Source organism: Otolemur garnettii, unplaced genomic scaffold (genome assembly GCF_000181295.1).
Source record: "Otolemur garnettii isolate 467f Iridium unplaced genomic scaffold, OtoGar3 scaffold00088, whole genome shotgun sequence".
In the NCBI taxonomy this organism is placed as follows: domain Eukaryota; kingdom Metazoa; phylum Chordata; class Mammalia; order Primates; family Galagidae; genus Otolemur; species Otolemur garnettii.
In genome coordinates this window covers 2,820,534-2,835,566 of record NW_003852483.1, presented here as the reverse complement: position 1 = coordinate 2,835,566, position 15,033 = coordinate 2,820,534, and the positions used below count along the sequence as shown (strand labels likewise).

At 49.7% G+C, this 15,033-nt stretch overlaps 1 protein-coding gene across 2 annotated transcripts in view; it reads right to left on the bottom strand.

Moving 5' to 3' along the window:
• The window catches only part of SEMA4D (semaphorin 4D), a 45,311-nt gene that overhangs the window by 25,263 nt on the left and 5,015 nt on the right, over nucleotides 1-15,033 (bottom strand). For both annotated transcript variants that reach the window (XM_023516242.1, XM_023516243.1), the window contains exons 3-11: nucleotides 13,100-13,162; nucleotides 10,414-10,512; nucleotides 7,588-7,681; nucleotides 6,830-6,943; nucleotides 5,702-5,853; nucleotides 3,093-3,265; nucleotides 2,857-3,013; nucleotides 1,645-1,867; nucleotides 660-775 (exon numbers count right to left, since the gene is read on the bottom strand). In XM_023516242.1, the coding sequence (XP_023372010.1) occupies nucleotides 660-775; nucleotides 1,645-1,867; nucleotides 2,857-3,013; nucleotides 3,093-3,265; nucleotides 5,702-5,853; nucleotides 6,830-6,943; nucleotides 7,588-7,681; nucleotides 10,414-10,512; nucleotides 13,100-13,162 (1,191 nt within the window). The remainder of the gene's footprint in view (nucleotides 1-659; nucleotides 776-1,644; nucleotides 1,868-2,856; nucleotides 3,014-3,092; nucleotides 3,266-5,701; nucleotides 5,854-6,829; nucleotides 6,944-7,587; nucleotides 7,682-10,413; nucleotides 10,513-13,099; nucleotides 13,163-15,033) is intronic.

The following is a 15,033-nucleotide window of genomic DNA, read 5'->3' as shown; positions in this document are numbered from 1 at the left end:
AAAAAAAAAAAAAAGAAAAAAGCATGAATAATATTTTGTGACATTTAAAATCTTTGGAGATTTCCACAGGCAGGTGCCCTCGTGTACACCCTGGCCACACTCAGTGGGTCTACAGCCAGAGAGTTGAGCAGCCACAGCTCAGATCTCATGGCTCTCATGGCCTCTGAGACTCACCACCTCTTACAGGAAGAGTATGCCACCTGCACGCAGGGAAAAGCACTGTGTTAAGGTGGAAAGAGCTCTACAGATATGTCACACTATTTCTGCTGGGACATGTCTGTGCTGACAAGTCAGCTGCATCAACACCGTACCCCACCAGTAAGTCTGCAGTCTCGCCAAGCTCAGGGCACAAGAATGTGTTTTCAGAGGGCACATGCCCACCTCACCACAGCCCATAAACCTGCAAGAAGTCACGGACATTCTGGCAACTTTGGAAAGAAAGTTTGTCTCCCTAGGAAGGTCTGCCTTCCTTCCTTCCTAAACTTCAGATCCCACAGGTCAGAAACTACTTTGGCTGGCAGTCCCAAGGTCAGCTCACCTGGCCACACAGACAAAGGGGCCTACCCAGGTGCCTAACTCCAGCTTAGTGACTTGTGTCACTAAGACTCAAAGCCACCACGCAAGGCAGACACCTGGCCTAGCTGCCCACATCACTTTACCTTCTTTGAAGACAGCAGCAGAGTTTGGACAGGCTCTGGGCCCTGGAAAAGCTGTGTCTCCTCAATGATGTGGACGTCACTCTCGAGGTTGACAGCCTTGTGCAGGACTCCCCGGTCTGCAAGGGCAAAGCTACTGATCAGTGATGCAGCCCCAGAAGGAGAAGCCACGGAAAATGACCACCGAGACAAACACTCTCCCTTCTTCATTCACTAGTCATTTCCTCAATAAGATACTTGGAAAAGATGACAATTTTGCATAAGGAATGAAAAAGAAAAAGCTTGTGGAGAAATAAACAATCACATACACAAGTGTTATGGGCTATTTTAGTTTATGAAAAATAAATAATGTTCCATTCTTGACACCACAATAGCCCTTTGTCAACAAAGTTGCCATTGCAGCATTTGAAACTGCTGCTCAGTTCCACTGGCCCCCGGGGTGTCGTCCAGGAGGTGCCCAGGCAGGCAGGTGAGGCAGGGCACAAGCGAGGTTGGCTGGGAGGCTCTGAGGGCAGGCTGTGGTGTCCTGCCAGCTACCCCACACCCTGGTCCAGAAGGGCTCATTTCAGAGCCCACAAGCTCGGGCAGATGTGCCCACATGGCAAGTCAGGGCACATCTCAAACCCGGCTCCTCAGTAGGGGAGCAGGGCTGGGGTCTTCTGCAGCTATTAGGAAACACAGGGCTGTCACCTCTTCCCAGGCTGACTCTCACACTTGACCCTGCCTGGGTACCACCTACCAGCCCAGCCCAACGCAGCCCCAGGCCAGGACTTGCACTTCTAACAAGCGTTCAGGTGGCCTGGTGGTCACCAAGATCTGAAAGCTGCTTGGTGCGGTGCCTTCTCAGAAGTCCTTTCACGCTGTAAAAAAACTGTTCGGGTCACCTTGAGGGAGACTTCCGATCCACATGCAAAGGATTATTTCACCTTCGTGATTTTTCTAGCAGAAGACACAGACATGCTTTCCCTGTGGAGCCTTCAGAACCCACCTGTGCTGATAAACATGACATCATAGATGGTCCCGTCCAGGGCCTGGGTCCTGTCCACCACGATCTGGGTGTAGTTCACATCTTTTTTGACGAGCTTGGGCCTGTTGTCTATTGGAGTTACCGAGTCGTCCATCAGAGGGTGGTCTTTGACAAATTGCAGCGTTTTGTCTGGTAGGTTCAGAGAGCTGGTGTAGTTGGCCGCCCGCACCTCACGGTCAATACACTACAGGAGCAAAGTCATCCGTGGTGAGCACACAAGGCCCCAGACAACCCACCCCATGCTTCTGCGCACACTTCAGGACTTCTACAAGGTGTGAAATGTGAGAATCACAGAATGGACTTCTGGAAAGGAGGGTAACAGCGAATAATGGAGGTGGCCTTCCCCTGATATCAGAGGACACCACTGTAAAGCATCTCCAGAAGACAGAATTACATCTCATGTTACGTAATCAGCAGAGGAATTTTTAATCTACTTATACATGAAAACCACTTAACCAAGCTTTTGAAACTGAAAAATAGAATGCTTTCTTGTAGCTTTTCCATAAGAAAAGAATGCTAAACATTGCTAAAAACAGTCCCATTATAAATAGAACTAAAGATGAAGCACGTGCAAGGTTCTCTGTCTGTCCTAGCTCTCTGACAGGCGTAAACCAAAGTCCTTGGCCAGAAGCGAACACATTACTTAACAGAATGCACAGAAGGGGCAATGACGTGCTGGGGACAGATGCCCCACAGAGGGAGCCAGCCCTGGGGGAGCTCTGAGGACTGGGACACTCCTGCCTAGGCCACAGCCCCGATGAGGACCAAGCACACTGCCCTGAGAACAGGCACAGACAAGCCTAGAAGCTCACACTAATTACAACACGAAATTCATTGTTTGGGGGAAAAAACAATATGACACCTCTGAACCAGTGGACAGTAGAGCTCATGAGAGTGCCGGGAATTCTGTTTCTCTATAGGAAACTGAAAATGAAACAGACCCAGTTGTATTATGCAATGTTAATTTCGCAAAACAGTCCTTCAGGCAGCAGGGCCTTCTTGCTTGGGCCTATGTAGTAATGGATATTATGTAACATGCAAAAGAGAGCACAGAGAAGGGCAGGCTATGCTCACTGGCTCTTCCAGTCCCTGGCCTGTGAGGCGGGCCCAGCACCTGCACCGAGTTCCCGCTCTGGGCCTTGGAGGGGCAGATTGATCCCAGGCCCGACTCACCGCTCCAGGTCGCGGCGTGGGCACCGGGCCATTATAGCGCACCCACTTGGTGTGGGACTGCTCCACCGTGGCGCTCTGCATGTACTTCCCTTGGGAAAAGACCTCCTCCACCGTGGACAGGTCATAGGCGCACACCGCTGACAGCCCCACATTGTTCCTGGATGGGGGAGGGAGGCATGGTGACTGGCTGGTGGGCAGCCAGAGAGGCAGGGCACGGACCCCAGCTGGGAACTTACAGCTGTGGGGTGAAGAGCCCATAGAACACTGGATCCAGGCCCGGGGCCCTGAGGACAAAGACATCCCGCAGCACATTGAAGACCAGGCCGCTGTCTTGCCGGGAGCAGATCAGTCGGGCCTTCAGGAAGGAGGTCCACTTCTTCTGTAAAGTCCTCAGGCCGCCCTGGTCCCCCTAAAGCCCCAGAGATAAGACAACGGTGTGAGGAGAGAGGACCCCGTGAGCTGGTCCTAAACTTAGGAGCAAGGCACTGCCCGGGCCAGCCAGGACAGAACAATCACCGCTCCCAGCACAACTTCTAAGTCTCAGCTTGGGCCAGAGAATATTCCCAGGTTAAACCACAAAACAAAGGCCTGACGCAGTGGCTCACGCCTGTAATCCTAGCATCTGGGAAGCTGAGGCAGGTGGACTGCTTGAGCTCAGGAATTTGAAACTAGCCTGAGCAAGAGACCCAGCTCCTACTAAAAATAGAAAAACTAGCCAGGCATTGTGGTGGTGTGCTATACTCCCCAGCTACTTGAGCCTGAGGCAAGAAAATCGCTTGAGCCCAAGAATTTGAGGTTGCTGTGAGCTATGACACCACGGCACTCTACCTAGGGTGACACAGTGAGACTCTGTCTCCAAAAAAACCAAAACCCACACAAAACGAAACAGACAAAACCCTTCCCACTGAAAGCTCATTCAATTCCATCTGAAACTGCCATAGCTGCCCTATGCCTGACCCTGTCCCCACAAGTGCAGAGGTAAACCTCTGTGCCACACGTTTCTGTCCTCTGCCCTGGGGCTCATGGGACTTGCTGAACATCTGGCTTATCAAGACCTATAAACAAACGCACTCTGGGCTACATGGGCGGTGGGCAGCCTCCTTTCACTGGACAGCGTCTGGCCCTGCAGCCCACAGCCCTTCATCGCTGAGGGACGAGATCCTCACTTCCTTCCTGCCCAATTTACCTCTAAGAGCTTTCTATCTACTAGACTTTTTACTAAAAAGCCGAGAGACACTTATAAAATTCACAACTCCAAATGTCTGCAGAGAAATGCTAAAACTATGAAATCTGAATATAACAGAATATACATTTGGAGTCTTTACTTATTATGGACACAATGACAATGCCTCCTCCCCATCTCTACTATGTGATCAAAGTGCCTTTTTTTTTTTTTTTGCAGTTTTTGGCCCGGGCTGGGTTTGAACCCACCACCTCCAGCATATGGGGCCGGCGCCCTACTCTTTTGAGCCACAGGAGCTGCCCTCAAAGTGCTTTTTTATAAATGACTTTATTTTCTTCCTTGAGGTTTTACCAAAGAATAATTTCTGGCATGTCTTTGGTCATTCACCTAGTTTGGCTTCTAGGTCTCATGGAGCAGGTGAAAAGTCCTGTCCCCAGGTGGGTGGACAGGGTCTGTTCTCAGATGGCCTCTGCCCAGGAGCTCAAACAGTTGTGGGAAAAGGAAGGAAAAGGAAGGAAAAGGAAGAGCACAGCAGCTGCAGACCTTGGGGGAGGAAAATGTGCTGTGCTGTGCTTCCCTGGCACTGCTCACAGAAACCCCCAGAGACAGGTACCCTGCCAAGGTCACGGCAGGTCTGTCCCTGGCTTCCTGGTGACCACATAGCTACAGGAGCAGAAGAGAGCTTGAGCCCCAGCAGCCAGTGCTGCCCCGAGGGAGCTGCATGCCTGCCAAGTACCTGGCCTGAGAGTACCCATCCCACCTCACCAAGCACCAGCCTGCCCTGCACAGTCGCACTTTGCTGAGATGATCTCCCTGGCAGCAAGAAGAAGAGTGTGACAGCCATGGGTGGAGGGCCAACTGGAGGATCTGGTCAGTGATCCTGGCTAGAGAAGGTTCAGGTAGATGCAAAGCACCCACTCTGTGTGCCATGGCATAAAATCCCTGCTTCAGTGATGTCCTCATGGCGATAAATATGCAAGGAGGGCCATGTGGCAACTGTAGGTCAACACTCTCCATGAGGGATGCGTGTTCACTGGCTCCAAGCTGAGCACCAAGCCTAAACAGCAGCTGCTGTGTCCTGTGGGGTTTCTTGTGGTTTGTGTAAGGCCTGTCCATCTCCTCCCAGAAACTGCCCCCGGGTCACCTTAAGATTTCCTAAGATCCACTCCAAAAGCTATTCTCCTGTGCTGAGCACTGTACCTGCAATTGGCTATTTTAAAGGTATCCTCCCTCCTGCAGTATGTTCTTCAAATTGGGTTTTGACAAACTTGAGTACCAGTTCTCTCTCTTTAACCTTCAGCAACCAGTTAATGTTTCACCCTAAGGTTAAGAGAGCCAGGAGTGGAAATGTCAACTCTGATGAATACATTCCAGGAAAGCTAGCTTTTACCACCTAGGGGAGGCGGGAGGAAGTTGCATCAAAAACCAAATCGCCTAAGAACATCAAGCCAGCGGATCACATGAAGGGGTGCCCAGCATCCCCTCAGTCTCCAAGAGAACACCAGAATCGCCAAGGAAGGCCTGGCACCAGACAGGCCCATGAGCGGCCTCTGTGCCACAAGGGAAAGTGATAGTTCAGAGGAAAGTGAGAAGTGACCCACCTTCTGGGCACACTATCCCCGTGGCAGAGCCGCATGAAAGCCAGGGTGGGATGGCACTCACCTTGCACACCCTCGCTATCCGTGGAAGCAGCACCCTGAACATAAACTCATACTCCACAGACACCTCCGTGAAGAAGAAGTAGACCTTGTCGTCCTCGCCGTCGGTGCTGTCCGAGCTTTTCCGGATCACATCAGCAAAGACAAAGCTAGGCTCTGCAGGGGGATAACACTGATTATCCCTGCACACAGAGCTATAGGGCTGTGTGGCTGCCCATTTCCCTCAGGGGGTCACCAGGCTGGCTAGCATTGCCTCAGGGGCCTGGGAGCTCCCTGCAAGGACACCTGGAGGGTGCATATGGCATACCTTGATCATAAACTCCAGGATCCAGGGACGAGGAGTGCTCTGAGCCCACATGGTGCCTGCCCTGCCCTCCCCTGCCCTCCCCTGCCTCAGAGAGGTGCCCCAGGCCCACCCCGAGAGCCCAGGCTAGACCTTCCAACAAGTACACAGTCTGGGGGCTACAGAGAACCAGACCATATCAGCCTCACGTGTTTGCTGCTTTAAGCAGCATGTGCCCAAATAAACAAGCCACCAGATCTAGGTGCCCTGAGACTCTAGCTCCATGGCAGCCCCACCCTCAGGAATAGCCTGCTGTCCTGAATCTCAGGCCTTGGGATCTGCCCCAGATCCAGAGGCTTAAAAACCAAGGGCTCTGCTGGTTGGCATCCATGAGAAAAGCCCCTGTGAGTAGGCACCAGCCTTTGCACACCGGGGTCACACTCAGATGTGTGCTGTCTGACAGGAAGCAGGTATCCAGCTCCCAGCCACGCAAGTGCTGGCGGCTAGGGACAAAGGAAGGGCCAGCACCTGAATCACACCACACATCACACTGGCAATTAATTACACCACAGGCCATCTGATTGGTTTGAGTTTGCCATTTATCACCAGAATCTCACTTTCATGGAAGTTTTCCAAATTCATTAGGGGGGCTGGGGGAGATAACCCATCTTAAAAGTGTATTGTTAGCAGAGGGGAAAATAAAAACAAGATGCCCCTAGGCTCTGAGCAGTCTCAGAATTGTCCCCACTGCACAGGGGCTGACGCTGGCTAGGGAACCTGCAGGGCTCAGAGACCAAACAGTGAACACCCCGAGAAGAGACACACCTGCCACGTGGCTCTGCTCCTTACCGTTAAGCCATGGGATCGCATACTCCGTTCTCAGAGGACTGTGGGAAGAATTTCGGGAGATGATCGGTTCACTTCCCAAAAAATTATATGATGTTCCAGAATAAAGTTCTCCATCTGCAGCGGCCCAGGAGGAAAGAAGAAAGCAGCCCCTTAAACTACGGCACAAATACCAGGACAAACACCCAACATGTTTTTACTCATAACCCAATTCAGCCAGCAGAGAAAGGGGCAGATGGTCTCCCTGGTCCTGGGGTGCACGCCTGTGCTCCCTGTGTCTCCTGTTGCTTTTACGTGGATATTCTGACATCCACCTTCAGATGTATTCTTGAGTCACCAGGCAATAACTACACACAAACAAGTAACTTCCGCATCCAGGAAAATGCTGATGAACACAGCAGTAAGTGCTCAGGAGGCTGAGGCTGCTCCACACAGAGATGCAAGACCATCGTGGGCCACACGCGGCGTGGGCACAGACCTTCCCTTCAGACGGGAGCATCTGCTCAACATGGTTGGGCCATCCAGAAGACAGGCACCAGCGATGGATAGAAAGTGATGATTTCTGGTGGTGCCTGGCTATACATGTATCTTGTGACCAGCAAACCCAAAAACCTGCGTTAAAGGGTCTGTGCAGGGTCATACCTTCCTTTTGTAAGGACAAGTTATATCAAACAAAACCATGACGACAGTACAGAAAAGCCAAGTCCCGTCTCGGCATGCCCCCAATCCTCAGGGCGACGGAGCTGAGGAGCAGGACTCACCAACCATGATGGACGTGTAGCTATGCGCTGGGTCAAAGGGACACCTTCCTTTGCCATCTTCATTTTTCCCCAGAAATTCAAAGGATGTCAAGTTCTACAATTGAATAAAAAGAAAGTGCACCCTAAAATGGCAGGCTCTCCGTAGGAATAACGTGTCTGTGTACTATTTACTTTACAGATTTGGCATTCCTGGACCACTAAGAGAGCAGATCAAGTGGGTGTCAAGCCCCATGAATCTACCCGTGGAGCTGTGCCTGCTGTCACTCAGCTTGGGTTTGGGTGCCAGTGCCTCGGTGTCCTTGCTTTGATGCCTGGCCAGGTGTCTCCCAAGAGCCTCAGTTTACCAATCCATAAAAGGGAGCTGGCAGTGCTATGGCTCCAGCACAGCAAAGCCGCTGGGACAAGATGTGCTCCATAAGAGATCAGAAGCTCATGTGCAGATCTTACTATCTAGAGAAGAGGAAGCCTTCCAGGCAGTGGGGAGAACCAGGCAATCCAATAAACAGGTAATACACACACACACACACACACAAAGACGAAGGTGCAGAGACCCCACCTCCCTCCTTCCACTAAAACATATTCCAGGTGGATTAATGATCGGAAAATTGAAAATGGAACTGAGGTGCGCCAGAAGCAAGTGTGGGCAAAGCAGTTCAACCTTGAGCTATCTCTTTACCTGACAAGAAAGCCCAAACCCACACGAGCAATAAAAAACACAGAGCCAATTATGGAAAGAACCGGGAAACTCTTGTCCAAGGCACACCATGACAAAGTTAAATGATAAGTGACAAACTGGGAGAAACACCTACAAAATGACAGATGACGTGTTTCTGTCCCTGAGCACACGACAAGCATGTACAAATGAAGGGGAAAGAGCCTCCCAGCAGAAAAGCAGGCAAAACACAGGAAATGGCAGAAGAGGAAACCCATCATAGAGGGAATACCCCTCATGCCATAGAGGAAACCCCCAGCATAGACAGGAGGACAGGACAGAGCAAGCCTGCTGAAGTCCAGGGAGCTCTGGAAAACAAGAGTGCAAGAGTGGGACTGTCACTCCTCATCCAACAGCCTACAGACACTTAGAAGGACAGGCGCTGACCACACCAGGGAGGGGGCACCCACCATCCCTGCCCAAGGAGGCCGGCTGGACGCCTCAGAAGCACAGCAGGAAGGGTGCTGGGCAAGAGGACAGCTACCTCGGACTTAGCAGGCTGGGTCAAACACCACACTGCACAGGTGTCACCTGTGAGGTCACAGAGTATGAAGTGGGTGATAAAAGATCATACCACCTGATATGATTGACTTATCACACCACCTCAAAAGGATGTCTAAGGGCCACTGTGAAAATGCAAACAGCAATGGTTATGAGCCTGGGGAGCTGCTGCACCCTGTCTGAGTATGAATTACACAGGAAAATATCACCTTTCTTAGGAGATGTTTGTGAAGATTTCTGGGAGGCAGAGGTCACAGTTCAGCAAGCACCCACATGCTCACAGACACACGTGAGCACACACATGCCCAGCTGTGTAATCTAGGTTGCTAGTATAGACATGAGTGACTGTCTTTTCTGTAGGTGAGAAAGTTTTCATTAAAAGTATTAAGGAAAATTACAATCCCTTTTCCTTTCCAGCTGACATGTCTATAAGTTTAAATGACAGTGCTTTAAGTTTCTTATTAACTAGAGTTCATTCAGAAAAATCCTTTGATGTGCAAAATGTTTCCAGCCTGACTACATTTTTTTTTTTTTGCACTGAAGCAAAAAGAAATATCTGTCTTTGAGGGTCCCCAGAAGCACTCTCACCCCAGATCAGCTTTCACTGCCAGGATCCAGTGATCCTGCAACCTCACCCCAAACTGTGTGCAAGACCCAGGTTTCCTAAGGAGGTCTCTGGTGAGTGCTTACTTTGTCTTACCATTTATCTCTGACTCGAGGTTGGAAATTTTGTTTTAATTCCAATTATTTTAGGGTTCAAGCAAACTCAGTTTTTCGTTATAGCATATTTTACCAAATAAATAGGGAGACTGTAGATCCCATCACAGTCAGGCCTTCCTCACCTTCTAGAATGTTCCCTTACCACATGTTCTGTCACCAGTGTAACACTAAGTACAGTGTATCACCGTATCACTAAATAAAGAGGTACTTAGTAGAAAACGTGCTTCATTTTCAATCCTCGCATGTACTTACTTAAACTCTACTCTCTCCCTGTTACCAAATTATTCACCAAATTTTCTGGTTAAAAAGAATTTCTTCGAGTAGATGCTGAAATTGAATCTCTCCCTCTAATTGTGATGCGTGGGTAGGGCCCCTCCTGAGGCCCCTCATGGGGAGAGGTGCTGGACAATTCTGGGCAAAGTCAGGGAAGTGACACCTCAAGGGACAGAGGATCAGCACACTTCCCCACAGCCCTTGGAGTGGTCATCCAGGACAGTGGTTCAACAGGCAAGTGCATACCCACAGCCGACACCAAATGCTGCCATCTGGGACCAAGGTGCAGATACACCACCCAGGGCCGAGTCCTGACTTTCCCAGTTGACCCAGATTCCATCACAGTTAGGCCTTCCTCCCTTTCTAGAATGTTCCCCTACCATATGCTCTGTGCTAGTATGGTCACTGGTGCCCTGAACTCTGCCCTAGGCCACACCCTCAGCCTTAGACTGATCACAGCCTTGGACTGATCCTCGCTGCTGATCACAGCTGAGAGAGGCTTTCCAGAGGGGCCACAGCTGCCCTGAGGGACACTCCCTATTCGGCCAGGTGACTACTTTGCACCCACCAGGCACCCTCACTGCTTTAACCACTGATGAGGCTGTGCCCACTGGCCTTACCAGGTGGTCGCAGACCGGCTGGAATGCGTTGGTCCCGCACACGTACAGGGCCGTGGCACTGAGTGGCTGCAGCACGCGGATGTAGTTGAGGCACTCCGTCTGGGAAGAGGAAGAAAGCACAGTCAGCTTGCACCTGCCACCGCCTGAGCCCTCACACTGCTCCGATTCCAGAGCACAGACCCTCCCTCACCGAAAACAGCTCCTCTGCCACCGTGTGTGCGTTCACAGCCCTGCCCTGTCACCTTAAGCTTGTGGGGCTCCTCTCTACATGCCTACTCTGATCTCATGCGGCAGGAGGATCCCCGAGACTCTGAGTCTACCCCAGGCAAACCTGAACCTCAGGCTGGACCACATAATTGAATCTCTGTGGTGTCCACAAGCTGCCCAGGTACCTAACGGGATTTCATTTCAGCCCCTAATAAAGACTCGCCAAAGATGTGGCAACTAAAAAAAGCAACAAGAACTTATCTCAAATCTTACTAGGGACACGCTCTATAAAGGGTGACCAGATTTTAACATTGGTAAGGTGGGACAACATGGCCGAGGGGGGCGGGGGGGGGGCGCGGGGGCAGGGCAGGGCAGGGCCTGACAACAATGTAAACTTTGATAAGCAGTTCTCGATAATTACTTCTCAGCAATTATTTGTTATTATTACAGTTTAACATTATAAAATTAACAAAAATAATATAAAACTCATATTCTGGCGAAATAGCCACATGGCAGCCGAAAACCGTATATTCCCTTCTTGTTCTCCGGCCGTTTCTGCATTCTTTCCAAAAATCGGGACTTTTTTAAAACGCCGCGGGATGCGGGACAAATTGTTGAAAAGCAGGACATCTGGTCATCCTAGCTCTATAGAAAGAAATATACTAGGAGGATAGGAGAGGAAAGAGGAAAATTGCTAAGTTCCCACCTAACTGGTACAGCACAGGATATATATGGCACATCTGGGTGAAAGACTCAAATACAACTCAGACTTTACCTAACAAATGCAAACAATGTAACCTAATCAAAGGTACCCTGGTGGGAGGCAGGGAGGGAGGGAATTTTTCCTCTCACTGGACATAAAGACCACTCACTTTGCTGCTGCCAGGCCTGCTGAAAAGCCCACTGCACAGAAGTCCCTCTACCTTCCAGGAGAGGCCACCAACCTCCCTGCACGAGCAAGTGGGACCAGGGGTTTTCCTCTGACCCCAAGAGAACAAACAGGAGGCACAGAAAGAGGCCTGCAGCCCAGCTCTGCCTCAGAGCTGTGGTCTGAGCTCAGGAAAATTCTCCTTCTGTTATGACCATTTTTTTTTTATTTATTTATTTTTTACTTTGAGGCAGAGTCTCAAGCTGTCGTCCTGGGTAGAGTGCTGTGGCATCATAGCTCACAGCAATTTCAAACTCTTGGGCTCAAGCAATTCTCTTGTCTCAGCCCCCTAAGTAGCTGGGATTACAGGTACCCACCACAACGCCCAGCTATTTTTTTTTGTTGTTATTGCCATTGTTGTTTTAGCTGGCCCAGGCCCAGTTCGAACCCCCCAGCCTCAGTGCATGTGGCCTGTGCCCTACCCACTGAGCTATGGACGCCACCCCATTATGGCTGGTTTTTTTTCTTTTTGAGACAAAGTCTCACTGTGTCTTCCTTGGTAGAGCACTATGGCTTTGCAGCTCACAGCAACCTCAAACTCTTGGACTTAAGTGATTCTCTTGCCTCAGCTTCCCAAGTAGCTGTGACTACAGGCACTCACCACAATGCCCAGCTATTCTTTTGTTGCAGTTGTCATTGCTGTTTAGCTGGCCCAGGCCAGATTTGAACCTACCAGCCTCAGCATATGTGGCCGGTGCCCTACCCACTGAGCTGTGGGCACCAAGCCTGTTATGACCATATTGTTAGAAGAAATTCGATCCCCAACCTCCCCAAACTGGGAGAGATCCTTTCAGCTTTCAGCCTCAATCAGCACAAAGTGCTTGGGCTAATTTAGCCCTAACATGGCACCTGATTATGTCACGTTGCCTGCTTTCCCCTTCACTTCCTGAAGTAGCTTTGAATTTAGAGGCAAACACTTTTGGTGAAAGTGTTTAGCACTTCGCTAAGAAAGTTAAGCAAAAAATTCCTTGAGTTTTTTCTTTTTTTTTTTTTATTGTTTTGAAATTAGCCAACAGCTGCTGCAATTTGTCATGACTCAGCTGTCTCCTCCACTCCCAGGGAAGACTGGGCTCCTGTACTCTGAGAATCTGCCCCACACCAGGGAGGGAAAAGCCAGCTCAGAAAGCAGCAAGGGGAGCCCAGCGCTCCCTGGATGGGCCCCATGCTGAGGTGCTGAAGGGGTGCACGGTGCACATTTGCCCCAAATCCCCACATCCCAGCAACCCCTCCAAGCCTAAAGCCAATCACCACTGGGCATCAAAAAAACTGTTTCCTACAGTCAAAGTTTCAGGACATTTAGATAAATTCAATCCATATAAACTTCAATTTCTCCAATGCCTATCATGTGTGGCACGTGCTATGTGAGACCCAATTCCGACACTCAGGATAGAAGGGATGAGCTTCAACTGTGTCGTAACATAACCAGGCCCACCAGGACACAGAACCCGAACTGAACGCCCCGTCTGCATCTCACAAGTCGTGGCTTTCAGATTAAAATAACTAAGACATACTCACGTGAGACTTTTTTTTTTTTAGTAGTTTAGAAATTACCTGTTTTGATTTCCCCTTTTCTGCACACTTTGCTTGTTTGTCTTCTGAGACCTTCCAATATACCTGTGGGAGGAATGCATCCATTTCAGTGCATGGTCTTTTAAGAGGAACTGTGATAGTATAAAAAAATGCACGGTTTAAAAAGTACAGGAGCTTCTCCGGAGAGGACAAATCCTGAGGCAAAAGAGGTTCAGAGAGCAGACCCCGAGGCCCAGGAGCACTAGGATCCTACCTACTCCTGAAACCAGTGGGGCCTGGACGACAGCTCCCAAATTCCCATTATTCACTACTAAAGAATGGCAAAAATAAAACTATTGCAAGTGAAGAGAATTAAATTATTTGTCAGAAACTTAAACTCTGTGTCATCAGACATCAAAATGGGTTTTTTCCCCCATCCATTCAAAAGTGACTCTGGAGTCCCATTTCTTTACTTTTGTTTTTTTTTTTTTGAGACAGAGTTGCAGGCAGAATAGGGACCGAAGACTCCATTCTTGGCAGGGGAGGGCGTCCCCGGAGAAAGGAAAAATTAAAGAGCTGAAAGAGTCAGTGATACAGGATTCCACCACTCAGGGCTGGACAGGGAGTTCCCCATTCTCTAGGCCCAGAGCTCAGAGGTCAGACCCCCATTTCCAGGCACAAGCAGACTGCTTTCCTGTGATGTTTTTTTTTGAGTGGCTCCACCTTGGGTAAGACCACACACTCTAATCCCTTCACAGGACAAAGACTGTAAAGGACATGATAACTACACTCATTCATTGGTTAATGCACCCATTTCCACCTACCAACTGCCAGCCCAGTGTAATCTTCTAGATCTGATTCCCCTAGAGAAAGAGTCCATGTGGAGACTCCCAGGGGAGTTCTTTGGTTCTTTTCCCTTTCCAGAAGCTCTGGTGCTTCTTACTTTTTCTATATTCCTTTCTAACTTCTAATAAAAGTCCTATCTTACCACTGATCTGTGGTCCATGGGTTCATTCTTCAAATTCCCGAGACCAAAGACCTACTGAAGAGCAAAATTCTGGTATCATCAGAACAAAGAAAAGTCAGCTAGTTTACCTTTAAGCTAGCCATTGCTAAATTTCTTATCTAAACAAGTTTCCGACCTTTCCTGAAACTCTGGCCTATTGGGGATACAGCTTACACCAATACTTTGCTGAGTCTGTGAATACTCTGAGGAAGGAAGGTAATGGCCATAAAAGAGATTATGAGGAGACCCAGAATAGATACACCTTCTAGGTCGGTTCCTGCACAGTAAATAGACAAAGTAGAATCCCATTGTGAAGATTTGCATTTGACTGGGGCAGAGATCAAGGGAATAGCTCAAGCCCTGAGACACGGGCAAGGCTTGACATCCCTATTGATCACAGAGGAAAAGTCCTCTGTGGTGGTGATGAGAGGGAAAAGCCTCTCTCCCACCAATTCCTCAGAGGAGACTGGTGCTAGTGGCATTTTACTCCACGTGAACTAAAGGAGCTTAACACCTCCCTGGGAATCTGTGTGTGTGACTCCAGACAGGAGGCTGCCCCTACACAAGGCCCAAGTTTCAGATGCTCCAAAACTGCTCAAATCCTTAAAGTTAATAATAATAACAACAGGAACTGATAGGCTCACTCAGAGAAGCTGCTGGTGTCTTTGTTCCCTCCCTCAGTTTACCACCTGGGCAGACAGACTTCAATAAAAGCTGTGCTGATGAGGCCACTTGCTGGAGCCCACGAACAGGCAGTGGTCCCCTGAGCTACCACCTTTGAAAATTCTATTCTCGGCTCAGCGCCTGTGGCTCAAGTGGTTAAGGCGCCAGCCACATACACCTAAGGTGGCGGGTTCGAATCCCCAGCCCGGGCCCGCCAAGCAACAATGATGGCTGCAACCAAAAAATGGCCAGGCGTTGTGGCGGGCGCCTGTAGTCCCAGCTACTTGGGAGGCTGAGGCAGGAGGCT